This window comes from Primulina eburnea, chromosome 3 (assembly GCF_022965805.1).
Source record: "Primulina eburnea isolate SZY01 chromosome 3, ASM2296580v1, whole genome shotgun sequence".
Lineage (NCBI taxonomy): Eukaryota > Viridiplantae > Streptophyta > Magnoliopsida > Lamiales > Gesneriaceae > Primulina > Primulina eburnea.
Window position 1 is genome coordinate 20,435,664 of NC_133103.1, and position 15,246 is coordinate 20,450,909.

The window sequence follows — 15,246 nt, forward strand, 5'->3', positions numbered from 1 at the left end:
TATATTAAATCAAAGGATAACTTAGCGGATCCGCTTACAAAAGCATTAAATAGAGATCAAATGTACTGTCTGTCAAGAGGAATGGGTTTAAAACCTACCAAATAAAGTTTTCATAGTGGCAACCCAACCTTGTAGATTGGAGATCCCAAGATCTTGGTTCAATGAGACAACTAAATTATGAAAACTTGAGGAATCACTCCTCATTCCTAAGACGATGAGTGAAGTTGCCTATAAAGGTAGTGAGGTTAAGTATTGTACTGTTAATGATTCCGTAGCTTGCAAAAGCGGGGTAAGTAGGATACCCTTTTACAAGGAGATCACCTATGTAAGTATGAGGACGGGCAGCCTCGATGAAACACGTATGAAGCCAAGATGTGTTCCATGGCCAAAACGGACACAACCGATAAAACAAAATGGAAATGGAAGGAAGGTTATCATGTGGGTACAGTTGTCTGGTTTTACATGAACAGCCAAGAAGTTCAAGACATCACGTTCACTTCGTGGCCTAGTAAATCCGATTGTATACCACTAGGGCAGGTTCAAAGCCAAAAGCTACCTCTCCTGATGTGATAATTTTTCGTATATACTCTCTCTTATGCATCACGAGCATTCATGCATTAATTTCATTCATGTGGGGGATTGTTGGAATTTTGAAGCTTAATGAATGAAAATTAAGCAAGTAAATCAATGTGTTTGATTTGGAAAAATTCGAAAAGAAAAACGAAGCTTAATGAACGAATATTCAGTTCGATTGTTCTGAATAAAACTCGAAAAAGTTCATCATATGTTGAAAGAACATAAATCGAGTAGTCGGAACATGTAAGGGACGGAAAAAGAAAAAAAAACTCGGTGAATAGTGCCATGCGAGCGGCCGCGCGCGCGCCTGCCGAGAGTGTGGCAGGCACGCGGCCGCGCGCGCCTGCCGAGCGCTGCAGAGAGCGCTCGGCAGGCGCTGCTGAGTGCTGCCGAGCGCTGCTCGGCAGCCTGCGCACGGACGCGTCCCTTCGAAATTTTCGGACGTTTTTTTTATTTCTTTGGCATTGTTTGATGTGTGTGATCAGTTACAATGGCCAAGAGACATCCCTATGAATGAAAGATCATGTCTTTTCATTTGAAAATCATTAAATGCATGATTATTCAAAATCAAAAATTTTTTTTTCATAACATCATATGCATATTGTCTTCTTCCTTTCTTCTTCAAGAGAGAGTTCATCCATTTCTTTGTGAAAGAACTTGAATATTTGAGTGCTCATTATTCAAGTGTTGTAGTTGTATCTTGGGAGAAGATTGCTACAAAACTCTAGCACATTGTGAGGGCAAATTCTTCTTAAGGAGAAAGTGTTCAACACTTGCCTCTACAAAGTCATTTTCATTGTTTTCTTCTTGTTTTCCCTCATTTTTGAATACCCCAAACAACAGATTTTACAATAGCTTCTACTTCAGTTAAGACTTATCCATTGTCTGTATTGAAACTCTTAATATATCTTATACACAAATACAAACAAAAACTTTCTTTTGAACCCTATGTCCATACAGATACAATCACAACTCTCTTGAAAGAAAAACTTGAATAGGTAGAGTTGGTAGAGCATCACAAATTGTTCATGAATTATCAGATTTAGAAGTAAGCGTGTGATGTGCGGAGCAACTAGATAAAAGAAAGATAGAGTGCTCAAGATCTTGACTAAGGCAGACTAAAAGTCTCAGCAGTCTCTTTGATCTTAATTCATGCTTTTATATAGTTGAACATCTTCAACGGTGAGATCTTTATCAACAATCACTTGTACTAATGTCCGATATAAAAGGCAAGTTATTTTTTGTTTTAATTCTCTTCATAGTATGTCACAATAAGTTTACCTTGATATGTATATAAATATGACAATTAACGGCTTCTGGAAAGTCGATTCATGAGATAGAAAAGTATGAACATATTTTAGTTTTTCAGAAAACATTTTTATCAACTAAAGAGATTCGCTAATGTATATTGATTGGTCAAAATATATCCTGAATTGTCTAGTCGGTATACATATTCAATTAATTCACAAGTATACCAGCTATCAATCAATATACAAATCGACTCGAGTCTTGAAAGCATTTTCATCTTACACGAATAAGTGCAGCCTGACTTGAGGATGGTCAGCTACAAGAATAAACAATCTAACTAGAGTTTTGAAGGTTGGTATGTCCGGCTTGATTTCATAGCGTCCAGTTTGTTAATAAAACAAAATAATAGTTGGATCATGAAAGAACTCGATGTTGTTTGTTATTTATTTAATTTAGTCTGTAAATAAAATCTAGTTGTTAATATTTAAGTTAGTCGATAAATAAAATCTATTATTATATAGTATCATTTACACCAAACACTTTATTATTACGGTCTATTATTTTTTAATAAAATCAAATTATTCACAACTTTTTAAATTATTATTTATTTACTTATTTATGCTCCCCGGACCTAAATATAAAAATCAATGATTGGAGGATGCCAAAATTACAAAGTCAAATTGCTTACTTTATGCTTGGTACTCCTTGGATCGACCCAATTGATTTCAGATGCTGGCTTTATAAATGACAAGCCAACTAATTCTAACGAGGCATAAATGCAATGTCATACCAACCCATTTTTGTATATAATTTTTGCTTGTTTCGTTATTTTACAAGAGAGACACAGACAAGAGACTAGGAGGTGACCGTTGGTATAACCTTATTATAATATTTCGAAATGAGTATGCGATGAACGATGAATGATTAATGAGGATTATTTTTCTATTTTTATAAGAATACACTTTTTTTTGGCTTGATTCCCGCGTTTTAGAGCTCAAATTAATTCGAACTCGAGATATTTTAACTCCAATCGTAGACTTAAATTCGATGTATTGTTAAAAAGAATCAAGTTACATAACATCGAACCAACACCTATTGATATAGATACAAAATTTTTGATGATTTGTTTCTTTGCTTTTCAATTTCATCTTTCATAAGCGAACTTCTTGTCTGTTAGTAGATTTATTTGATGCCATTGGGTTAGTTCTCTTATGTGTAGATGCGATGGCTCTAATAACATATGCATTTTCCAAGGTTCTAAAAAGCGTGAAACATCCCGAAGTGTGTATATCGAGCTCCAAACTTTTGAAGCTTAAGCGTGAAAAAGTTTTTTTATTTTTAATATAACTGTAATTATCTCAAACCAATAAATAGATAAAATAATACATAAATATGATAAATTTAAGTCTGATGATTAATTCTCATATTTATAAAAGCATAAAATCTCAAAATTACAATCTTTATTTGTTTTTGTAATCAAACCACATTAAAAAATACTAAATATTTGTCAAATCATTATCAGACATGCTTAAATTAAAACTAAAAAATAAACATCTAATTATAAACTTAATTTATTATTTTAAAAGAAAAAACATACCTTCAATTCAAAAAAAAATAAAAATAAAAATAAATATATGCGATTAATTGTACTTGAGCACACTTAATTAAACGCTTTAATTACGTTTAATTCAGTCAAACTACAGTTTAACCGCTTTTTTCCGTTTTTCTTCAAATCGGTGCGTTTTTGTCGAGCTTCAAATTTAAGCGTGCTTAAGCGGGTTTTTTAGAATACTAGTATTTTCAGGTGCATCATTATATTTCACATGAAAAAATAATGCGGTTTTTTTCGCCATCGAATCTATTCTTGGTATCCTAATAGTGGAAGAAACATGTCGAATAGGGTGCATGACGTAATATTTTTAGATGAAATATGAGACTGAAAAAATGTATAAAAAAACTGCCACCATTAATTGGGAAAAAAATCCAAGAAGAAGAAGATAATAAAAGTTCATCTCCATTCTTCATCGCCGTGAGCTTTTGGTACACGAAAATAAATAAATAAATAAAAAGTAATGAGCCCAAACTTTGACCATGGAAAATTTGGGTTCGATGCGATGCTTTGTTTATAATCGAAGCTTCATCGTATGTACAGCGACACTTTGTTTGTTGGTTCCTCTCAATTTTAAACCAATAAATCATTTAAGGAAAAAAGTTGTGTGAGACGGTCTCACGGATCATATTTGTGAGACGGATCTCTTATTTGGGTCATCCATGAAAAAATATTATTTTTTATGCTAAGAGTATTACTTTATATTGTGAATATGGGTAGGATTGACCCGTCTCATAGATTAAGATCCGTGAGACGGTCTCACATGAGACCCACTCATCATTTAATTAACCATTTGATTCCGCTGACTATCGTTTTTTGTTCACATTCAGAGGATTACTAACATTTTGTTTTCTTCAAATATTCAGTATTTTAAATAATAATCGTGGATTGTGTTCAAAATTTCTCCATTGCAAAAGATTTGCTTTTTCATTTAATAAAAGATTACATCTCACCATTATGTGGAAATAATTAATTACCTAAGGAAAGGATAGCAATTATTATGTATCTGTCCAGAGTCGAACTTTATATAGTTTTTGGTAAAACGGCAAGAGTTCGATTTGACAAGTGATATAAAATCAAAAGTAACAGGTTCAATTCTCATTGATTGCAAAAAGTGAAATTATAAGTCGATATTGTTGGATTGCAATAATATCATCTGTTTGTTAGAGCAATTTAGCATGTTTTTGATAAAGTGGCAAACACTTTATCTTACAATATTGATACAGTAATTTGATTTTCTGTAAGTTGAGTTTGAATCACATGAATCGAAAGACAAATATTAAGTAAGCTTTTGATTTAAATTTAAATATGGACTAACAATATTCCTCGTAAAAAAAGAAAAGCAAAAACTTATGTGAGACGGTCTCACGGGTATTATTTGTGAGACGGATCTCTTATTTCGGTCACTCATAAAAAAATATTACTTTTTATGCTAAGAGTATTACTTTTTATTGTGAATATGGGTATTGTTGCCCCGTCTCACTCACTCAAAAAGATAAGAAAGAAATCAGAAAAAACATAAAAGTCCTAATCTTAATCCTCTCTCTATATATATGTCCCCTTTTTTCCATCTCGGCTGCGAATTAAAGTTTCTTCGTAGAAACAAACACGAAAACGAGATGGATACGAAGGTTGTGCTTCACGATGTTCCACCTTACCTAAAAGTCTACGAAGATGGAACCGTCGAAAGGCTTTTAGGAGTAGAAACTGTCCAACCAACTCTCGATTCCGACACCGGAGTTTCCTCCAAGGATGTCCTAATCCTGCCGGTACGTGGCGTCTCAGCCCGGCTCTACCGCCCTGCCAACCACCACAAGAAATACCCTTTAGTCGTCTACTTCCACGGCGGAGCTTTCTGCATATCATCTCCTGCTGATCCCAAGTACCACGACATGCTGAGCAAGCTAGTTAAAGAGGCTCAAATCATCCTTGTGTCAGTTGATTACCGAAGAGCCCCTGAAAACCCTCTTCCTATGGCGTACGAGGATTCGTGGGCAGCGCTTCAATGGGTCGCTTCACACATGGAACATGGCAGCGAAAATTGGCTGAAAGAATGTGCTGATTTCGACAGAGTGTACTTAGCAGGAGACAGTGCAGGCGCCAATATCTCGCATCACCTAACTATCAAGGTAGGGTTACAATCACAACATCCCAGATTAGGGAAACTCAAGATTGTCGGGATTTTGATGGTACATCCATATTTCTGGGGAAAGGAGCCGATCGGAGTGGAAGCGGAGAACCCGATGTTCAAATCAGTGGTTGACACGTGGTGGGAATTCGTCTGCCCGTCGGATCTCGGTTGCGATGACCCGTGGATCAACCCTTTTGTGATCGGCGCTCCGAGTCTTGAGGGATTAGCGTGTGGCAAGATTCTTGTTTGCGTTGCAGGGAATGATATTTTGAGGGAAAGAGGAAGATTGTACTACGAATCATTGGTGAAGAGTGCATGGAAAGGGCAAGCTCAGTTTCTTGAAACAGAAGGGGAGGATCATGTTTTTCACATCATTGATTCTGGTTCGGAGAAAGCGTTGGAACTTATCAAGAAATTTGCTGAATTCTTGAACAAGGATTAGTGTGGAATTTGAGGTAAGCAATCTTTCTAAAAATAAAATAAAAGATTGGCCCCAGCAAAGTTTAGTTGTCTTTTCATTGGTTTGTTTCCTGTCTGTAATTGTTGAAGCTCATTCTTGTATTTCGACTACTTTGACTATTAAAAAATAAGTTGTCTTTTTTCTTTCTTTCTTTTTCGAGGGTAAATATCTCTCCCGTTCTGGATTATAAGACCATCTGTCATCGCAGCAACCGAACACTCAATAATTTCCTTGTTGTTGACACTTTTGCTTCTTGTTATTCCATGGATTTGTTTTTATTTTCTTCTTCCGAAAAGATTAAAAAATGATGTATTTCAATCCAATGAAATAGGAAAAAATATATTTATATATTTAATCAATTTGAGAAAATCATGATAAACCATTTTCCTTCTAAATCTGATATTTTAATGAGCAATAATTGTACAGTCTGTCTACTATGGCAGCCAAGGCTTTATTAAGTAATGACAAAAACAAAGAAAACGAAAAGATTAAATTAAGGGTTTGGATTACACATCTTTGTGGTAAAGTGAGAGGAGGCCATGTCCATGCGACCCCAATGAAGGAAAGATATGAGATAAATTAATTTTTTTTGGGTAAATTTGTGAAAATTCTTTAAGTCAATGTTTGAATTAAAATTCGGTACCTAGGTCCTAGGATTATTTGACATCTCCAAATAATCGGATACGAGTATTTATGGAATAAAATCAACTATTTGTATCATAAATTAGGTTTTCCTTGTATCAATTTATGTATCACATTTTTACCTCACGAATGACACCATAGAAACAATTAACTTCAAATCATATTTTTTGACATCATCAAATAAACAATTTTGAGTTTTTAAATAGTAAAATCAAGTATTCTGGACTCGGATTAACTATTATTTGTATTAATTTAGGTATCACATTTTTACTTCATGAATATCATCATCAAATGTCACTCAATATTACCTTCAGACTATATATTTTGACATAAAAAATTAATTGAATTTTAACATTTAGTGAGTAAAATCAAGTATTTATATACTCGAATTGAATATTTTTTTATATCAATTTAGGTATCACATTTTAACTTCACAAATGACAAATCAAAAATCACTCAATATTACTTGAAATTATATTTTTTTTATATCAAAAAATAATCAAAATTGAGTCTTAAAAGGGTAAAATCAAGTATATGTGGGATCGAATTATGCACTTGTTGGAAATTGAATTTCGGATTTTTGACAAACTGAGCATCTAACTGATCTAAAAGAATGATAACTGATCTAAAAAATGCAAACTATCGGTTTCCATTAATTGAACGATAATACGCATATTTTTGAAGGCAATTGAACCAGCAACTGAACTGCGCAGATAACTGACTGATCAGTTGGAACTGATCAGTTACTACAAATAGTTGATATATTATCAACTACATTCAATCAGTTGATCTCTCAACTGAACACGTCAACAGTTCAGACATTCAACCGACAAAAGCTGATTGCAACAAGTAGTGGGATCGCCGCATTTCAAAAAAACTGCAGTGTACGACTGTCAGAAGAATGTTGACGTGGCATGCAACGGATAGAAATGTTCAAATTGTATTTAACATTACCGTTGGAGGGAATCCTATAAATAGCAGAGAAGAGCAACTGAAGAACAACTCTTGAACTTTTGAATCCTTGAACTCAGAACATCTATCGATTTAGTTACTCTGCTAAAATCCTTGCAAACATCGAAGCTCACACTTATTGTATACATTCATAGCTTTCAGGCTATACTTTGAGATTTCAACACAAACTGTAACACTCGATCTTGAAGAGATCAGTTGTGTTATATTACTTTAGTTCTAATTGAGTACTGTAAACAAATTTGTAACTAAGAGTTTCAGTTTGGCATTGTTAATTCCAAAACTGAAGTGGGTCTGTATAACCAGTTGTATCGATCGAAATCTTTTAGTGTATATCATATCCTTGAGATAGAAGAGGTGACGTAGGAGTGTATGAAATCTCCGAACATCCATAAAATATTGTGTCTTCGTATTTAAATTTATATACTATCTATCAACCAGTTTGTTTTCGCACACTATTTGTTAACTGATTGATATTGACTTTACAAGATTCCCGAGTATCAGTTTATCACTAAACTGACTCATCAGTCGAAAAGGTTTGGAAAATCGTAAGTGTTTATTCAACCCTTCCTTCTAAACACTTTTCTTCCTTTAAACCGATCCTATCAAGTGGTATCAGATCCAAGGTCGCGGGTTCGATTCCATTAATTGCAAGATGTGCAATTATTGGAAGGGAGATTTTTGGGTGCAATAATTGTCCCTGCTTGGCAGAACGATTGAACCGTGGTGCTTGAGTTGTTGTGCGGTTTAAAAGATTTGAGTTGCACCATTACCACCAGCTATAGCTTTTGGTAAAGCGGCAAGCGCTCGATCCTACAATTGGTATCAGAGCTAGCTGTTCTAAGAAGTGCGTTTGAAAACTGATATTTTAAAATATGTTTCAAAATCCTCTTAAATATTTTATGTGTTTGCCATGAGAAGAGAGAAGGTTCTTGGCTCTGCAACTAACATTGTAGTCACTCTCTCGACTCATTAACTTTGTTGTTTAAGTAGCTTGCAGGGTTTTGAGTTCAACTGACAGCAATTCAGCTAAACTATTCAACGGACAAAGATTTCAGTTGCAGTCTACCAGTTCAACTGATCATCAGACGAAAACCCAACTACAAGCTGAAACTGACGAGTTAAGTGGAGCTTAATCATCAGAAATGAAGCCGCTTCATTGCCTTATCAGATCAATATAGATGATCAATGATGTTCAGTATCAGTTGAGTCCAGTTTGAGTCAGCTCGACCAGTTAGCCAGCACAGAGATCAAAACCAATGCAAATTAGCTGATCATCTGGCAAAAGAGACTCAAAATCTATGCAGCATTCAAGGCATTCAAGGCGACCAATTGTTAGTATATTTAGTTCTATTATGTGTAAACTAACTGATGTTTGATGTTATTTAAAGTTTGCTAGTGGAGTAGCATTTCCCTTACAATTGTTGATGTGCATAAATGTACAATATAAGGGACACTTATTTGATTAAATAACATCTTCTTCATCCTGTTAGCCTTCACATAACTGAATTGCTTTCTTAAGATTTGTTGCCTAAAGTGCTTGATTGATACTAAAACTTCATTAATCACGTAAATGCTTATATTTTTTAAGGAGAGTTTTTAATTCAGTTTCTGAGGAGGAGTTTTGTTTAGAATTATCCCTCGAACTGAAAAACTGTTTTCAAATTATTTCATTCAGTTGTTGAGGGGGAGCTTTTCTTTCTGCTTTTCCTCGAACTGAAAAACTTTTTTTTAAAATTTTTTTATTCGCTTTAATTGTTCAAGTTTAGTGATCATAAAAAAGGGAAGATTGTTGGAACATTTCATGTTATCAATCTTGATTTTGATGATAACAAAATTTGTTATTTTGTTTCTAATGATTTACCTTAGTACGCATGCAGCTGGAACTGATCAGGCTTCGAACTGATCAGTTAAGCAAGGTAAAACTGAAGTTATCGAGACGTAAACTGAAAACACCAACTGATCGAACAAACTGAATAAGTTCAACTGACAGATCAAAGAATAGTTCAACTGATTGTCCAGCTGATAGATGATTCGGCAGAAGACTTTCAGAAGCCCGGCCATCTGATGAAGAGTTCAAATGATGAAGAACTCAGCTGACCAGTTCAACTGAAAGTGTGAAATCAGTTCAACTGACGAGTCAACTGATTTCACCAGCTCAACTGAGGATTATTTCAGTTGACCAGTTAGGAACATCAGTTAGGAATCAATCAGTTGTAGATCAAGACAAGCTTATCTTGGTGGATTCCAGCTACGCACAAAGATACAAAACATCTGTACGTTCAATGGTACAATAATGAACGTTTCAGCAAAGATTAGAACCGAGAGATTCCTGGAGGCATGTCAGAAAAGTCAAGACACATATTCCAAGGAACACATTCAAAGCTACAACGATCACATGTGATGAGTCTTAAAGTACGGTATCTCTATATATACTAGCTCAAGACCATCAGCAAGAAGAGAGCACATACAAAGTGCGTGAAATTAAAAAGAAAGGGCACGCTTATTTACTTATCAGCTTACCAGAAGCAATTTTCCAAGAGGGAATACTCAGTCCTATTAGCTTAGTTTAGAAGCTTACTTCCCTCAGTGTGTGAGAACACCTTCGTGGTGCTTTCATTGTTCAGTTCTCACACACGTACACACACCACCACTCAAATACAATCTTGCACAAAGACAATAAACTTGTGTATGTAGTCTTTGACACACAGACGTTAAAACAAGTGTTGACTGGAACGCACTGCCTTCAGTCTAGTCTAGGAGTCAGTTAGGCAGTGGATAAGTCCTAAGCTGGGTGGGTTATTACACTTGCTGTAATTAATCAAAGTCTTCTAGTGGATCCTACTCGAGGTAGTAAAAGAGGTGACGTAGGAGTAGTTGAAGTCTCCGAACATCCATAAACATATCTTGTGTATTTAATTGTTTAACTATTGTTTTCAAACTAATTTAACCAGTAAGAGCATCTGTCGGTTCAGTTTTCACCATAACTGAACTGATGCATGTCTCAACTGATTCATGCTATTTACAGTTATTCAGTTACACATGATATAAAATATATCAGTGTTTCTTAACGAATGATTATTTCGAGTGTTTTCCACTTGGTTCAATACCAAACTCGATCTAATTCAACGATATATACATTCTTAGAACACGAGCTATTGCAGCTCTTGGAGAATATTTTGTTTGAAGCACCTCAATGTGCTCTGCAAACGATCCTTCAGTACTATTTGTACCAATTTATGTACCATATTTTTAATTCATAAATCTCATCATCAAAGACCGCTCAATATTAACTTCAAACTATATATTTTGACATCCTCAAATAATTGAATTTGGGTACTTAAAGGGTAAATCAAGTATTTGTAGACTTGAATTATGTTTTATTTGTATTAATTTAGATATCAAATTTTTACTTCACAAATGTCATAATCAATGTCACTCAATATTAACTTCAAACTATATTTTGAGATCCCCCACTAATTAGATATGAATATTTAAGAAGTAAAATTATGTATTTGTATTCTTTAAGATCCACCTCTATGCTCATATAAAAAAATCTTTATACTTGATTATCTATTTTTCGAATAAAAAATATATTTGATATCCTCCTCTCTGCAGACCGGATATCGATTCTCCTCGAATTCAGAGAAAATTAACATCCATAATTATAACATCCAACGGATTCTTAATCCCAGAGTATTCGCGAAAATAACACAAACATTACACAAAGGCTGCGAATTTCCAATGAAAAACTACAGATTGGTCCCTGCAGATACTTGTTTATATCAATTTCATATAGAAAGAATGGGGAATACCGTCACCAAGTAAAACCGGAAATCAAGACTTAAAACAGTTGCTCTCTCATAGGATAAAAAAGAGCTGATCAAGGACAGGGGACAAATTAAGAGCCAAGAACAGTTTTGATAATCGGCATTTTTCCTAATCTCACAACTCCGACATCTAGAAGATAACAGTATCGAGCATGGTACCCAATGTCTGAACTATATTTGAAGACATCAGGTTTGAGACATGTTCCTCGAGATGTTTCTTTGCGTCCTGTCTTCCCACATTAGCAATGGCTAGTTTTTCGGGTGGCAACTCATCTTCTTCCTGAACGGCTTTGTTATATTTGATCCCTAGATTCAGCATCTCCTGTACAATCAGGGGGGAAATTTTTTTTGATGGGTTATTATAGGAGAGTGGAACCATAACCATAACAAGGGTGAAATGGCATGCTAAAACACCTATATGGCAGCATTTGATACACTGAAAATCATAATCAAATTGTACCTCTGAAGTGTTAATATCACAAACATGTCGAGAAAGAATCAGCGTCATCTAATTATTTCTACCGTCAAAACCTCGCAGTATTTCTTATTGCAAGGTAACCAAAAAACGATACTTTATTGTCTCATGACCTAACGTTCACAAAATCACAACAGTAAGACAACTGCCTGACACATAGTGACAGCATTGACAGATTCGGTATTTTAACCAAGAAATTATCATTTTCAGATTTCCTGTAAAAACCAGCCTGAAAGTAGATATATAAGTCTGTCAAATCTGGTGACTGAACTTAAGAGCCTTGATCGCAGAACCACTATATTTGTAAAATTACTTGATTCATGATTATCAGCTTGATGTTAAAAAAAGACAGAGAAGAAAATGAAAGTACCTGGACTGTCTGCTCATTCGTTTTGGAGTGAGCATCGAACCGCTGAAGGGTCAATCCATCTGTCCATTTCTTTTTGTGAAGATTCAGGAGCATCTTTTCCTCCAATTCATTCTTTCTATAATTTATGGCTATGGAGTAATAATGCCTGTTCAAACCATGAATTAGAGCCTGCAATAAATCAACTCATTAGAAACAGAGTAAACACACTGAAATAAAACAAACCAAAGGCTTGCTCCATTACTTGGATAGATGGTTTATTAAGATGGCCCAAATTGGAAGTTGTCTGTCGTGGCTCTTGACCCAGCATCATGGTTTGGGGATTAATTAGTCGAAAGGCATCTATTACCACCTTCCCTTTAACGCTCTGAATTGGATCCACAACCACTGCAACCGCCCTTTGATTTAAAGCTTCAAAACTCTTAAGTGATGCAACAGAAAAAGGAAAACTTTGAATGCTCAAAGGTATGCGATTAAAATGAAATTGGCTCAATTAATCATCGTATATAAGCAAGGAAACAATTTATACTGTGTCACAAATACTATAACAAAAAATACTGCAGGCAAAAAGTCAGACAGCAAAATATAATGTAAACCCTACACAGATAGGACCAGAGTACAATCAGCACAAATGCACAATGCAAGAATGGATCTTAAATGAATATCCAATATCTTTAGAAAACATAATCACAAACAGAACGTATACATGAATGATATTAGCATCCTTCACCACCAAACTCCAAATGACTGGTCCATGAAGCAACAAATAAAGAAGAGCATATACCTGCTGTGTGTTAATGTCAACACCAGAAAGCCAACACCCAAAACCAGGATGTGAATGGTACCAACCCACCACCATCTCAGGCCTGAGACAAGGAAAAGATCAATGTCAAATGTACTCATCACGAACAAAAATGTACAATGCAAAATCTAAATGAATCTTTTAAAAAAAATCCAGAAACCTTTATATTGAATAAAAAGAAGACTTATAAGATACAATTCGTCCAGAATCTTATATGAAATGTAAATCAAAGTTAATAATTTGAAACAATTAAACACCAGTATCCATCCATATCAATAAGTTTTATTGGCAATAAATCCTTCATTTAGGTCAATATAAAATCAAAACATAACATTGACATTGGAAAATGAGTAAATCATATAAACTGTGGTGCCTAAACATGTTCTCATGCCAATGAACCCGGTTCGCAGTCAAGGTGGAACCAAAAAAACAAAAACACACCATAATCGGTGACAGTTGGCACACTTAGTCTTTTCAAGAAAATGCTAGACACCTATCACTAAAAGTATTCTGTTTGTGATTTGATGAATGTCTTCGGGTTGACTTATAGCACTGTAATATATTCTATATCAATAAAAAATTTACTTTTGCTCGTAATATCAAACATAAAGTTTGACTTTAGCCAAAAGCATTTGTAACAATCATATTATTTCATAACTTCGAATTCACTGTAATGCAAGAAAAAAATATGGTTCCTATTTGGAAGGCTAAAACGATAGAATTCCTAATTGCATAAGAGTTTTCTATATATGGGTTCAAGCTAAGCCACTGTGCTGTTATTGTTAGTCATGCTGCTGTCAGGAGGTGGCCGCATGCCCCCAGGTAAGCAAATAGATTCTTCCATTATAAAGAACTGAACAGGGTTCCTGATGTGGACGAAAGGTAGAAATTAGCTGTAAAGAAAACTACTTTTGAGTTCCTATCTAGTGAATTAAAATGAAAGATTCTTAGGTAAGAACCTGGCAGTGCTGCTGATTAATCAATCTTATTCACAAATTTTCCCATTTCATCTACCTGCGTCAGTGACAGTGACCCGGGATTCCAAACGCATTTGTGAACCAAAACGCTGATTGCTTGAAATTATTATACACATTTTTCTTCTCATTCACCCGATCCAAGAAACAACAGTAGGTTACTATATCCTACAGCTTAAAGTAGATTTCTTCCACCTTCTAAAACAACCCAGTCTCCTTCCAATTGCCAAAACAACAGAGCAATGCTCCAACATAACAAAATATAAAAAGCAACAGTGAAAGTTTGTGATATCATTATTTTGTTAACCTTCCAGTTTGCTTGAGCATGTCCAGCATGTTAGTCTGAAACACATGATCCACCGCTTCGACGCTAACCCCAGTTCCACTTTGGGGCATAGCAAAAACGTCAACAACACGTACCGTATACTCGTCCACAAACTCACCCAGCATCAGCCCCATCACTTCCATCGGCACCCCTGCCCTACCTATAATCCATGAAAAACACACCCAAAAAACCTCGATAGAATCAATACAAGAAATTCTTCAATGATAACCGTAGAATAAATAATCATTCATAACAAAATAGCAAGATTTACCCTGCTTGTCATTCAGCCGGCGGCAAAGGGATAATTAATAGTTATTCGTAATAAAACCCTATAATCTGCTCAAAAACGATAAATAAAACCTCAGATTTACCGTGTTTAAGCATTTTGAGTAGCGCCAGCGACGAGATGTAAACTTGTTCGGATGAATCGAGTGTGGGTGAGTCCGGCGGCGGATGACCCAGGGCTCCACCGGCTCCGGCGAACATTCTTTGAAGTCTCTCCATTCCCGACATCGCCGCTCTCCCCTTTCTCGCTTTTCTGCAATATAGTATTTGGGTAACCAGCTGAACTAGAGTTAGAATGGCTTGGACTCCAAGCCTTGGAGTTAAAAGAGACAGACGCAGAAGATATCAAAATTCCAAATAAGACCTCTATATTCAACCTATTTCAATTTACCACCAGTCTTTATCCACATAATCTTATTTTATATGATTCTTGGTTGAATTAATAAAAAATGACAATTTAAATATTAGATTTTTTTTTTAAATCTACGTGATGCACATAATTTAATTTTATGTGATTAATGATTAAAATTAGTAAGATATAAGCATCTGAATA

At 35.0% G+C, this 15,246-nt stretch overlaps 2 protein-coding genes across 2 annotated transcripts; one reads left to right on the forward strand and one right to left on the reverse strand.

The window, feature by feature from the left end:
- The first annotated feature begins 4,973 nt into the window (after nt 1-4,973).
- On the forward strand, nt 4,974-6,180 carry LOC140827254 (probable carboxylesterase 2). The gene has a single exon (XM_073189890.1). The coding sequence runs from the start codon at nt 4,987-4,989 to the stop codon at nt 6,004-6,006; it is 1,020 nt and encodes a 339-aa protein (XP_073045991.1). The 5' UTR covers nt 4,974-4,986; the 3' UTR covers nt 6,007-6,180.
- Nucleotides 6,181-11,287: 5,107 nt separating this feature from the next.
- LOC140827255 (26S proteasome non-ATPase regulatory subunit 14 homolog) lies at nt 11,288-15,009 on the reverse strand. The gene is made up of 6 exons (XM_073189891.1): nt 14,780-15,009; nt 14,391-14,568; nt 13,092-13,173; nt 12,552-12,728; nt 12,311-12,478; nt 11,288-11,787 (listed from the first exon to the last, which is right to left on the reverse strand). The coding sequence occupies exons 1-6, from the start codon at nt 14,919-14,921 to the stop codon at nt 11,596-11,598; spliced, it is 939 nt and encodes a 312-aa protein (XP_073045992.1). The 5' UTR covers nt 14,922-15,009; the 3' UTR covers nt 11,288-11,595.
- Nucleotides 15,010-15,246: the final 237 nt, after the last annotated feature.